This window comes from Columba livia, chromosome 9 (genome assembly GCF_036013475.1).
Source record: "Columba livia isolate bColLiv1 breed racing homer chromosome 9, bColLiv1.pat.W.v2, whole genome shotgun sequence".
Classification (NCBI taxonomy): Eukaryota; Metazoa; Chordata; class Aves; order Columbiformes; family Columbidae; genus Columba; species Columba livia.
Window position 1 is genome coordinate 20,709,363 of NC_088610.1, and position 13,571 is coordinate 20,722,933.

The window sequence follows — 13,571 nt, forward strand, 5'->3', positions numbered from 1 at the left end:
CCACCGTCTCTCTTTGTGACCTGCGTACGCTGTAGCTTAATGGGCTCTTTTCTTCCCCAAAAGGAAGAAAGCGAGTGAGCAGCAGAACTGACTCCTGCAACGTCGCCGTCAAAATGAAACTCTGAACACGTGTGCACATTGGTCGCTGCAGGGGCTGGGAGGGAGTGGGCAGGTTAAGCTACACGAGGAGCTTCCTTGTGCTTGCCTGGCCTCAGCCTCACTGCTGAAAGGTGGAAAGAGAATTGCAGCTCCGAGGAACCTTATTTCGGGTCTCCCGCTGTTGCTGGAGACCGTGGTGTCTCAGGCTGCCAGGGGTGAAGAAAACGCTTCCAGTTGTGCTGCCCCAGAGCAGGACAAGAAGCCTTTGTCACAAGGAGGGGACAGCTATTGGGACTAGTGTCATGTACTGGAGATAAGGACTGAGAAGCATCCTTCTCCTCTTCCCTGTGAGCGTGTTTTTTGGAGTAAGCAGCAGAACTGCTGGGAGAAAAGCTTTTATCTGCTATTTTTTGTGCATGCAGTGGGTTGCAGCACCGGCCTGTGCTGGGAATGAGTGTCTGCTGTCTGTAGTTGAGCGTTGTTTGCAGCTTCAGCTTGTCTCTGTGGTTCATTCCACTGCTTTCTAATTCTTGTCATTAAATGTAGCGCGACTAGTGGTTGTGGGGGAGTTACCGATGTGCTTGAATACATCATTATTACTGGTATTATCTTCACTGGCAAAGATGAAAGTGAATCCTTCTCCCCTGATTACATCCTCTTCTGTATATTACCTTTGCTGCTTCTGTCATCTTTCTCCCAGATTGAGCACACTTTTATGAGCTTGCTCAAACTTCATTTAACCATTTTAGTCTTTCATTTCCATTTGGTCTTTCAACCAAGCCAAAAAACCCCAAACCCACCATTAACTGTGTTGTCTGATGATAAATATGAACATGACGTCCCCTTTGCCAGACTCCTGGCAGGCAATGGGAAGAATGAGAATTCCCCCGGTCTTTGTAATTCCCTCCGCAAGCTGTGATGCAGCACGGCAGATGGTGGTGCAAGAGCGATTACATCTCGCTGCTGGTAAATCAACAGGCTCCTTTTCCTCTTCCAAGGGGTGAGAGAGCAGGAAAGGAGCTTCAGGTTGTATTTGCACTCCTTTTTTTCCTTCTCCTTTTAATCCCTCCTCCAGTCATTGCCCGTAATGCCAAACTTCTGCAGCACTTTCAAAAGTACTTCTGGATGCTGTGGAAACTTTCCCTGCATAATGAAGCCAGGTAAGGATATAAAAGAGATGGGAACTTCTCTTCTGCACCCAGTTTGCATTTGAACCTGAACAAAATGGTCGATTTTTAACTTCTGATGATGACTGAAGGATCAGCCTTCTGTTTCCTGAAGCGATCTGTTCTGAGTAGAGCTGTTGTAACTTCTTTAAACTCTGTATTGCTTTAAACTCTTTCTTTAAACAAAGCTGCTGCGCATCGAAATGGTCCTTTGTGCAAAACAGTTTTGGATCTAGCAGTTTGTTCAAACACTGGTCTTTGAAACAGCTGCCCCGAAATCATACTACTTTGCATTATTAAATAAATCGCGTCTCTTAAGTTTCCCTGCAAAGCTGAGGTTTTGCTAAACCGCAGATTTAACGGGCTTGAAGCATTTTGTTTAACTGCGCCTGACAGAGCCGATGCCTGAGCCCTTTTGGTCTGTTTCTCCTCCTCCGCTCCTCGGAGCAAGGTCAAGGACGTTGCTGAACACTTGGAACGCGAAACACCCATCAAAGCTGCAGCTCCAAGGGTTCTGCACAGATGCTGTTTTTCCAAGCACCTTATTTTCTCTTGGAACAGGCCAATTTTGGATTCCCATAGACGCGCTTCCAACTTGTTGCTTGACGTTTTCTTGTCTTGAGCACGCAAGGCGCTAAGAAGTAATTCGTTTCGGATCAAGAAGCTGTAACACTGAGTATGTGATCAGATTTTACTATAGGGAGAAATTAATTTACAAATACGTAAGCAAAAGTGCGGTATTTTTTATTTAATTTGCAACCTGAACACTGTGTTACAGTGTTGTTAGCTCAGTGACTGAGCTCTCTGAGGGAATTAGTCTGAGCTTGGAGTCTGTTCTTGCCCAGTTTCAGGTGCAGGTTGGTTGGTTGTCCCGACGTCATGCTCTTGCCAATATCAGGCAGCTCCAAGAAATGCACAGACGGAGAAAATAATGGGGTTTGCTTTAGAAAAACACAGAAGGCTCCTTGTGATGTTACTTTCTTCACATAGTATATGATTTTGGTGTTAAAGTTGTGTCATATGCTTCTTTACCTCCTATGATTTATTTATCTGTTTGTCTTTGTTCAAAAGGAGGGATGATTTCTTTTAAATGTCCACTTGCATTTGGATATCTAAGAACCCTGCGTCCTACTATTTTCTGAGATTCGATGAGCATAAGGGAAATGGATTATGCTGTAATTATCATATTGCTCCAAGCCCAACTTCAATAGGACTCTTGGATACCCTATATCTGATCTGGTGGTTCAGAACAGAAATTTCTACACCTCAAACTGCAGGCAAACAATATGTATTTTTAGAAAAACCTTTGGAATGAAAATCCCTTTGGGTAAGCTGCTCAGACCTGCAGTTAGATTGGAGGGCTCCTAATTTTTTCCCCATACTGCAGCGTAGGTACTGGAGAACGTAGAAGGTCCTGCAGATAACTTGCAGCATCTGAAACAGAAATCAGTCAGCGAATTGGGAAGGCTGCTGGAGGATGGGAATCGCAGTCCGATTCACAACCGCATCCCTGTGGACACGTTCGAGTGTTGCAGGTCTATTTATTTATTGTTCTCTATCAGTCTCTTTTGAGCTTCACGACATAAACCAATATGCTCTTGCACCGGATTAATTCAGGCTGCTCACCTGTTTTCTTTTTCTTCATTGGGATCTGACAGTGTTATATGCGAGGAAATCCTGGGTTTAGTTCTGCAGCTAAGATCGCATCGTGCAAGGCGCGTGTGTTGTGTCGAGAAGTCAGATAGCACGATAGTGATCCTTTGAAAATAGTGTGATAATTGAGTGTGAACTGCGCCGTTTTATCCTGATTTTTAGGGGTGGCACTGTGGTGTGGCTGAGGCTGAGCTTTGGGACTATGATAGGCTGGTAGATACCAGCAAACTGGTCATTTCCCAAACTGTCGGGACACGAGGAGGTCAATGCAGAGGAGATGTTAAATCAAGTGTTCCAAACAGGTTGCTCATCGTTTAAGCATATGGAGGAATGAGAAGCATATTTATTATTCACCTGTCATCACAATGTAATTTCTCTATATCTTTGTGCTATTTACCCCCTAGCAGAGAGGCTGCCTGCTTCTTAGAGAAAAATCTCCAGGATATTATGAGGAGGGAGGAAAGGCCAGCGCAGATTTTCTTGAATGTGCAATGTGTCATGTAGATGCTTTATTGTGTGGTGTCTTCAGCTTTAGCAGCTATTTGCTCATGGTGACGCTCATGTTTTTGTTAAGGACTCAAAGAGGATTGTGGTGATAGTGTATGTTCTTTTTCCAAATGGAGAAAGTGTGGCACAAAGTCCTCATTCAGTGGATCTTAGTCCCATCCTCTTCAATGTAGGCTGCATAATTTGGGTAGAGATATTCTTAATGTGACTTAATGTGGACTGTGTGAATTATGACTTATAAGCTATTCTTTTCTCCCTGAGATCTCGTCTGATAAATGACAAAAATGAATGCACATGAAGCTGTTTGGGATGGAGCTCCCCCTAAAAGAAGTTGTGCTGTCCTGTATGTGAACCAATAGTGAACCAGATCTGGGAACTGCTCCACATGATGACAGGCTGTTCTTTTTGACTGGGTTGGTTTTATTGCTGGAGAAGTTTGTCTTTCTGTCCCGCAAATGCTGCTGCTGGCACAAACGAGCGGGTGGCCCAGAAGTGCGAACAAGGACGGGATCTGATTCATTTGGCAGAGACATCAGCGTCTGCTGGTGCTGTGCTCACCTGGTTCCTTCCCTGTCAGCCAACACAAGAAAAGCTGTATTTTTATATTGTATGTTTTGTTTTCTCCTATGTTAAAGCAATGATTTGTGTTGCAGGGCCGTCACTAGCTGTTGAGAACCATGTTTGACAATGGAGAACTGGAAGACAAGCCACCAGCTCCTCCCGTCCGGATGACCAGCGCTATCTTCAGTTCGTGGGGCAAAGACCCGTTGTCTGCCAACCACAGCTTGAAACCCCTGCCCTCTGTACCAGAGGAGAGAAAACCTAGGAATAAAATCATCTCCATATTCACTGGCGCTGAAAAAGGTAAGATGCCTCTGTTTTCCAAGGTTATTACTTTTATCCCTTTACTTCTTGTAAGTTTTCGTAGCTCTTTAGACATTTGAGTCGAGCCCGTCCAAGTGTGGAAGAAGTGTTGAAAGTTGGATGTATGTGTTTAATGAGCTGAGATGTTCTTTCTGTTTGCATTGTGATGTTTGAACATGAAATGCTAAGTAAGAAAAATTAAATAGCTCACTGAGGCAAACCACCACCTATTGCTTCTCATGTTTGCTGCCCAGTTTAAAGGAATGCATTTCCAAACAACCCTAAGAAATGTTTGCGATTCCTAAGCATCATATTACTTGCCTTTTTGCTACGCTAAATGCGGATTTTTACTTTGAACTGAGCATCCAGTTGTTTTGGAAGGTACTTCATGTTGTTGACCGTTTATGTGGTGCCTTGAGGAGAAAAGAGATGGGAAAGAAATGCTGGGGAAAATGCAGTGTGCATGAAGGGGAATTGAGAGAAATAAAGTTGTTCTGTCTGTGTAACGGCACTGTTAGGATTAATTACTAGTGGGGGAAAAATCTGGATTGCTGTGAACAAGGATTATTTCTGAGAAAAAAATTGCTGTAATGAAACTAGACTTAGTGCTTAGTTTCTGTCCTCTTTTCTGTACCACGAGTGTATATACAGCACTGCAGCCTTGCCCCTGCTTCTCCAGGGTGTCTGTATCCGAATACAATAAAATACTGCACAGATGTAAATATCTTCTTACATCTGGAACGGTAAAACTGCGCAGGGACTTACAAGCCTGACTTCAAACTCCTATGCACTTTCTTAATCTCTACCAGTTAGCGTTTTTGTGATGAATATTAAGATGCACCTGGGGAAGGACCCTGCTGCTCGTATTATCTGTTAATTCTGCTGATGTGCCGGGCAGGACCGGTTCGGTCACACCGACACAGGTTTGACTGTTTCCAGAGACTTTGCTCCTCCGGTTATTTATTCCCTTAGCTAAGGATTTTCCCCAGGGCTGGTTCTTACCCTCGCTCAGCTGGGTGAGCAATCCCTCTGCACACAAACACGAGCTTCCCTGTGTTCGCAAGATCTGGCGGAATTTCTGCTCCGAACGGTGGGTGTGTTTTTCCTTTTCGGAGGATGGAAAGATTTGGCCAGTGTAGCTTTTGGAAGCAGAATAGTTATTTCACAAGGTCACTTATTGTGAAATAGCTGTCCGTGACTGGGTTACAGCAATAGAAGTGGTGGGCATTTCTTACCGGCCTTAAAGAGGTAAGTGTGGAAGAAGGAGAAGAGGAGAAGGAGAAGAAGAAGAGGGAGAAGAGAGGAGGAGGAGGAGAAAAAGAGGAGGGGAAGAGGAGAGACTCCAGGGCTGTGGAGGTCGTGGATCTGGGTACACGAACTGGTGTTTTACCGTTATATCACTGGTATTGAGAGGAAGTGCCTAGAGATTGCAGTGAGTGCTGCCAAGTGTTAATACATCTGGTGGAAGGATCTAATCTGTCCATCTTCAGCCTGGGAGGATGGTTTAGGAGCTGGGATGGTGCTTGTCGTGTTGCTGGTGGGTTGATTGTTCCTCAGGGCATTTGTGGCCCTTTTTACAGATGGGGATATCATAAAATTGAACATAAACCCCATGCGAAGGAAGGTTTTCCTTGCTCTGAATTAGTGATGTTAATACCTGCTTATGCTGGGAAACAAATGCTGAATGTGAGTGGGTGCTGGAGAGCTTTGTGACGTTCTCTAGCACCTTTACTTCTCCTCAGATGTTTCCTCTTTCCGTCTTGGGGTTTATTCGTTGCTGAAATGGCTGGGAAGGTGGTTGAAGACTTGTATTGGCTCCTTTGGATGTGTTTGAGAGTCCCTTTACTTAAGCTTATTCAGACTACTCTATAAATACTGACGTGTGCCAAATTTATGGAAGTTAATCTGGATACTTGTTTAGCATGTGTCTGCATCCCTGCCGATATTTTGTGATGCAAACTAAAAACAGAAGAAATAATTTCTGCTGAGAAAAGTATGTTTTGGATAAAACGGTGCCAGTTTATCTTTCCTAGGTGTTAAAAAGTATTTAAAGTAGCATTCTACTGAAACAAAGCAGGTTTTACTCCACAGCAAGATAATGTGGTTAGCAAAATTGGGCATTGAATTATGCAGCTTGAAGAAACTATCTGCAAGTTGTGGGTTTTTCTTGTTGCGTGGTTGACCTGCAGCAAGGATGGTGTAACCATCCAAAGAGATGTTTTCGGCCCTCGAGACCGCAAAACTGGCTGTCAAATGTAAGCGGAATATAAATGGACATCGTGACTTTCTGGCACCAAACCGTCAGTCAGATGTTGTTTTGCTCATTAGCGTGGCAGAGACGCACCCTCACCAGAAATGCCTATTTAAATAAAATTTGGTTTTTAAATTCTGCTGCTGGGAAGCTTTACAGAAATTTTAACTTCCGGCTTGGATTTTAATAATATGATGGGACTATACGCAAAAATAATCTGTTGATGTGTGGTAGGGATTGTTTTCATGGGAAAAATTTCTCCAGCCAGTGCAAAACTTAACAAAGTACTATAAAAATGGTAATTTTTCCTTTTTGGCAAATGAAGATATTGTTCATTTGTACACGTATGAGGCTGCAGCAAACAGGCCTGTGATGGGATAAGGTTGTTTGGAGACAGGGTGGCTTTGGGGGACTCGCTGCAGACAGGTGGGATTTAACAAAGCGAGAATTTCTGCCCAGAGTCTGAGCTAGTTCTGCACTGAAATAATCGTCAGAGATTGAAGGGATTATTTAACGACCTAGTCATGGAGGTTTTTTCCCCCTTTTAGTTCCATTGTTTAGGATAAATGAGGTGATAGTCATCTTTTTACTAGAGTGCTTAATTACCATGAATTTCCTTGGCTGGACTTCTGAAGTTAAATAAACCTGCCTGTGTTTTTGGAAGGCTTTAAAATAGGCCCACAAACCAAGAAATGGTGGTTTTTGAGCAGACCTTATTACAGGAGGTGCTGTGGGGCATCGCCCGGACCTGGGATCGTGTATGTGTCGCGCTTGAGACCGGGAGCTCCAGGTGGATTTCATTGTGGTTTCACCTGTGGCTCCGTAACTCAGAGTTTACCACCTGGAGTTCTCTACCTACGACCAGCAGGCTGTAGAGAAATTGCTGCGTTTCTTGTGGAGGAGACTCCACACCCGCTCTGGGCAGCCTGGGCCAGGCTCTGGCACCTCCCAGCAAACAAGTTTCTGCTCATGTTCAGATGGAGCCTCCTGTGTTTCAGTCTGTGCCCGGTGCCCCTCACCCTGGCGTTGGGCACCACTGAACAGAGTCTGGTCCATCCTCTGACACCCACCCTGAGATATTGATCCCATTGATCAGATCCCTCTCAGCTTCTCTTCTCCAGCTCAGCAGCCCCAGTTTCACAGAATCCCAGAATGTCAGGGAATGGAAGGGACCTGGAAAGCTCATCCAGTGCAATCCCCCCATGGAGCAGGAACACCCAGATGAGGTTACACAGGAAGGTGTCCAGGCGGGTTGGAATGTCTGCACAGAAGGGGACTCCACAACCTCCCTGGGCAGCCTGGGCCAGGCTCTGCCACCCTCACCCTCAACAAGTTTCTTCTCAAATTTAAGTGGAACCTCCTGTGTTCCAGTTTGCACCCACTGCCCCTTGTCCTGTCACTGGTTGTCACCCAGAAGAGCCTGGCTCCATCCTCCTGACACTCCCCCTTTCCATCTTGATCCCCAGGAATGAGTCACCCCTCAGTCTCCTCTTGTCCAGCTCTAGAGCCCCAGATCCCTCCCCCCTTCTAACCCACCCCAGGTACCATTGGCCTTCCTGGCCACAAGGGCCTTTCCTCTACACTGCTCTCCAACAGCTCGTTTCCCAACTTATTCTGGAATGTGGGGTTGTTCCTTTCCTCAGCACAAAGATGCTCCAGACTCCTCAGCATCTTTGTGTCCCTGCGCTGGACTCTCTCCAGTAATTCCTTGTCCTTCTTAAACAGTGAAGCCCAGAACTGGACCCAACTCCAGATGTGGCCTCACCAGGGCAGAGCAGAAGGAGAGGAACAACCTCCAGTCTCCCCAACTTGCTGCTCACACTCTTCCTCACACACCCCAGGTACCCAGCACATCGCTGGCTCGCGATCACCCCGTTGCCCCTCAGGCTGCTGCTGCCTCTGTGGGACCTCGGGTTCACTTGACGTTTGGAACACGCAATGCCCTTTATTACCGGGTTCCCGGCTGGTACAGAGCTGTGGCACACGCAGGTTGCAGAGCAGCGTGGCCTTGGCTATGTCCTGCCAACCTGTGACTCACGGGATTTGCCTCTTGCCAGGACCTCTCCACTTGCATGTGTTTGAAGTGCTGCCCCTGTGGGCAGAGGAGGGATTTTCACTCTCCTTGACTCGCCCGCTAATAAAATGCGTGTATTTTTTGATGGAGCGGGTTTATTTGCGCAACACATGCTGGTTTGAGCACCATCTCCTGTTCCCTACATATCAAGTGCTCCCGAAGAAGAACCTTCCTGAGGAGTGTAACTCTTTTCTTTCTTTTCCCCTTGCTTTCACATAAACATCTGTGAGAGATCGGGGAAAAACAGCACTTAAAGTGTTTTCTCATAAGCAAGTTTCTCCTGTCCTGTGACCGCACAACGTTAATGAGAACATTCGATAGTCCCTTTGCTTTTTTGGCTCTGACCTGTGCAGCCATATTAAAATATCCTGTTTATAATCGCCCTGTCTTTCCAGCGCATTGTTCGGCTGGGGCAGCCCACATGGCTTTTCGTTTGTAAGTATTGTCCTCGGCTCCCCGTCCTTCCTCTCGGCTGGCGCGAGGGGATTTCAGACGGACTCTCTGGCTCTGAGCAGCCTCCTCTACACTTTCCCCATGTTCGGTAACTTTTTATTGTGTATTAATGAAGAGCAAGCCTTTATTTCTGCAAGAACAAGAAAACAGGTTCCTGAAACCTTCCACCTTTCACCTCTGAACCTTTTCCGAGTCAGACGAACAGAATGGTGTATTTTATATTTAGGTTGAACTACAAATTGTCTTCCAGTTTATTTTAACTTTGTCAGGGGAAAAAAACAAAACAAAAAACCCAAGCCCCAGGCGTTATAAAACATCTTATAAATTTAATTGGAGCTGGGTTGGATTGTGCGCATGGTCTTCCTCATTTTCTGTTTTTGCTTCTGGTACTTATGCAACCCCAAACCCTTTAATTTAAATTAGGTAATTGCTCCGAGGCTATAAACTCTTATCTTCATCACAGGAAGTCCTAGTTTGCATTAATTACCTTGAATTGGAGCAGTGAGGCAACTGAATTTTTACTGTCTTTAGGGTGAAATTGAGGTTGAAATGAAGTTGTCTTTGCTGTTCTTCTTAATCCCTATTAACATGTCTAATTTTGCACTGTGAACATTTCATGTGTTTGGATTTGTTGTGCTCAACGGAGCACTGTGGCACTTTTAATCTCTTATTTGCCTGCTACCTTAGTATAAATTATTTGAGTGGAACAAGTTGTTCGTTCCTAGGTGAAGTCTATACCAACTTGAAAATATTAAATCAGTGTGCTGTATATTTAAACACCTCCATCCTGTAAACAGAATAATGGTTATTTTCACCCTAAGTGTTGTGCTGCTTGGATTGACCATATCAAACGGAGACAATAGGACTTCAAATCATTGCTCAGCACATCTTTGTATCTCTTTTTCAGGAAGCAAGAAGAAGGAAAAGGAAAGGCCAGAGATCTCCCCCCCGTCGGATTTTGAGCACACCATCCACGTTGGCTTCGATGCCGTTACTGGAGAGTTCACTGTAAGTAAACCAGCCTTGGAGCTACTCGGAAAACAGCCGCGGGTCAGCGCTGTACTGAAGCCGTTGTTGATTTTTATCAAAGAAATAATTTTACTGTGTATTTGTACAGCACGCACAGCAAGGAGACTGTGACCTGTTAGTGCAAATGTCACATCTGATGTTGTGTCACCTCAAGATATTGGCTGTGGATTGTGTCACCTGTGGACATACAGCTCGCCGTTAAAACCCCTCCCACCTGTTCATGTGTCTAAGGCTTAATGTGTTATGCTTTATATAGAGGAAATAAATTTATTCTGCCTTTTAAAACTTGCAAATAACAGAAGGGTGCTTAAAATCGCCTGTTATTTCAGGGAATGCCAGAGCAATGGGCTCGGTTGCTGCAGACCTCAAATATCACAAAGCTAGAACAGAAGAAAAATCCCCAGGCGGTACTAGATGTGCTGAAGTTCTACGACTCCAAAGACACGGCAAAACAGAAGTATCTTAGTTTTTCTGCTCCAGGTGAGATCTGAGGCATATTAAAGGGGAGTTGGGTGTTTGGAACGCAGTCTCCGCTCTTTCAGAATCATAAATCAGATTAAAATGCTGAGAGGGCGAGCTGCTTTTCAATGAGGAGCAAACTCGAAGATGGATTTAAAACTTACTGGAAACTGGTGTTGTCCAGTTAATTTCCTGTCTTAAGTGGAGAGGGGAAAGAAGTGGAACCGTATAATTCAAACTAGCGCCCAAAATTAACTTGTAACGGGCTGTGTTTATGAAGCTGAGGCTCTGAGACTCTGATTAATTGGTTTTGTGCTGGAGACCTTGCTCCTCCTGTCTGTGGCTAAAACAGCTGCCTGTGAACTGGATGTGGTGACATCGAAGATGCAAAATAAGTTGTTTTCAGGTCAGGAGCCATGTGGGGGGTTGAGAGAATGTCTGCCCTGCAAACACATGTGGTTTTACCTAGTTTTCTTTAAACTGTTTCTGAAAACAGCTTAGTAATACTCTCCTCCTTGATTCAAGATACTGCTAAGGGAGCAGAAATACCCTTCGATCCTGGTTTCACATCTCGATGAGGCAGAACACATAAATGTGATGATCAGTGCTTGGTTTGGAGTGGGTTTATCTGCCCTTAGGGGAGGATTTTAGAAACTTGCAGCTTCCTTCTGTGGTTGTGACCATGAAATTTGGCTTTCTGAGAGCTGAAAAAAAAATCTCCAAAGCTCTCTGTGTTCTTGTCACGGAGGCACCCTGAGGTTAGTTTAAGGGACAACAGGGTCCAAAACAAGCCTTTATTCGGTAAAAGAAAGTGCAGCAGATTGACCAGTGGAAGATGGGGTTTAGCACTCCGAAGTGACTTTGAATACAGGTTTGGATATCAGTTGAGTAAATCATTAAGGGGCAGCAACTAATACAACAGGAGGTCCACAGTGTGCATGCGTGTGGCTTCACCAAAAACAATGCCAGAGCCATTCCTGAGTCCAGGAAGAGTCCACACTTGCCTGAACACGGTGTGGGATTATTTTAAAGGGATACACGTACTTGTATTGGGTACGGAAAGTGTACACTCACGATTCTGCGAGGGGAAATTTATAATACACTCGCAATCCTGCGAGGAGAAATACATGTGCAAATGTGCACGGAATATTACACGTGCTTATGTGGAAGCACGGGGGGAAAATACACGCGCGATTATGCGAGGATTAATTTATACACGTGCTCGTATTGAGCACGAAAACTACGCCGGAGTCTCCGTCCCGGGGGAGGGGGAGCAGTGCCTCCTGGCAGCAGCGGCTCAGCTCGTAACTCCCAAGAGGTCGCGCGTAAGGGGCGAAGCCTCGACGAGAATCCTGTTTTTATAGCCTGATCAGGTCTGACTGTGGGCATTCCAGAAGCTTCTCTGCACCCACACACTGGCTGTGGGGTGCCCCTGAAGCCTCCAAACATCCCCCACACTGGCCGCGGGTACCCGGCAGCTCCCTGGTGCCTCGGCACTCCCTTCTCCTAACGGCCCTGGCCAGCGGGCTCTGGGGTCAAACAAAAGAAGCTGTCAACCTCAAGCAGCAGAGAGAGAGTGTCTACTCTACTCTACTCTACATGTGTCTACTCCTTCCATATCGAAGGAGGGAGGGGGAGAGAGCGGGGTTTGCATCCTGCCACAATTCTTTACTCTGTTCACTCTCTATTATTTTTCTGATGATTTTATGTATTCTGCTGTTTGTCCTATTTAGAAAAAGATGGTTTCCCTTCAGGAACACCAACGGTGAGTGTGTTTGCTATTCTTTGTCTATTCGTACTCGCGTAAGAGTTCAGGTCTTCTGCATTTGCTGTGGACTGAATCTCGTAGTGTAAAACCAAATGAGATTTTTGTGAAATAAAAACATAAAGTTGGGGCATCAACACAGCGTATTTCACTGGAGCGATAGTATTTTAGTCTTGGAATAGAACGTAATAGGGCACTTAAACCGCTCAACCTATTATTTTCTTTTGACAACAGTAAGAATTCTTTAATCTTCATGGGGGGGGGGGCACAGAGAAGCAAGTCTTTAACTCTGTAGGGGAAACAATTCTGTTTGTTTATTAATTTTTTGTAATTTGGTTAAAAATATAGGGCATTGCCAAAGGTTTGGAGCCATCAACAGCTGTGGCAGATGATGATGAGGATGATGAGGAAGCTCCTCCTCCTGTTATTGCCCCACGGCCAGACCACACAAAATCAGTGAGTGGCTGTCAAATTCCCAAACTCCTCGGTGCTGCAGGATTTTTTCTACTTCTGTTACCTAGCAAAGCGTTGTAATTGTGAAATAAACTCTTGTAAGTTCTGCTTTTTCTTTGAGTTTGCTAAGAAAATGCCTAATTTCTGGATATCAAATCAGAAATCCTGAAGTTAATGCTGATTTGTTTGTGGGCTTGTGTTGAAGATAGCCAGTGAAGCCTCTACTTCAACCCAAGATACGACGAGGAGGCTTCTTAGTCCTAAAAGTGGCAGCGTCTTTGATTTCCTTTATTTCATTTGATTGCAGTGTGGTAACCTCACCAAATGTCCCACCTAAACCCAAACAAATTCACATTTAAGATTCGAAAGCTGATTTTACTCATCAGCATTACCTGGAAAGTTAAATGCTTAAGAAGTTGTTAGTTAAGTTTTAGTGTAGTTGTCTTGAACTTCACGCCTTGTGAACAAATCCCAGCTCATACTTTGGACTGTGATATGCAGATATGTTGCTGCTCTGCCCATTTATTTTTGCTGCGGGAGCACGAATGTGAATTGTGTATTTGTGTCAGTGATGCTGCTTTATAATCGCCCACTCTGGGGATGTAAACGTATCAAATGTGACAGATCTTACAGCTTGATATTTCTAAGGTGTGTCCATGAACAGCTCAGGAGGAAGTTAAATAAAGCTCCAAGAAAATCCCCTAAACCGGGGGCAACTGGGAAGTTTTTGAGAGCCTCGTGCTTCTTTTCATGTTGAAGCATGAATCTTTTTCCTTTCAATCTCAGGAGTGGTTGAAT

General features: G+C 44.9%; 1 protein-coding gene across 2 annotated transcripts in view; it reads left to right on the top strand.

Annotated features, from left to right (window-relative positions):
- PAK2 (p21 (RAC1) activated kinase 2) overlaps positions 1–13,571 on the top strand; it is a 46,156-nt gene that overhangs the window by 17,680 nt on the left and 14,905 nt on the right. For both annotated transcript variants that reach the window (XM_065073045.1, XM_005501563.4), the window contains exons 2-6: positions 4,079–4,289; positions 9,975–10,075; positions 10,426–10,576; positions 12,289–12,320; positions 12,669–12,776. In XM_065073045.1, the coding sequence (XP_064929117.1) occupies positions 4,103–4,289; positions 9,975–10,075; positions 10,426–10,576; positions 12,289–12,320; positions 12,669–12,776 (579 nt within the window). In that variant the 5' untranslated portion in view covers positions 4,079–4,102. The remainder of the gene's footprint in view (positions 1–4,078; positions 4,290–9,974; positions 10,076–10,425; positions 10,577–12,288; positions 12,321–12,668; positions 12,777–13,571) is intronic.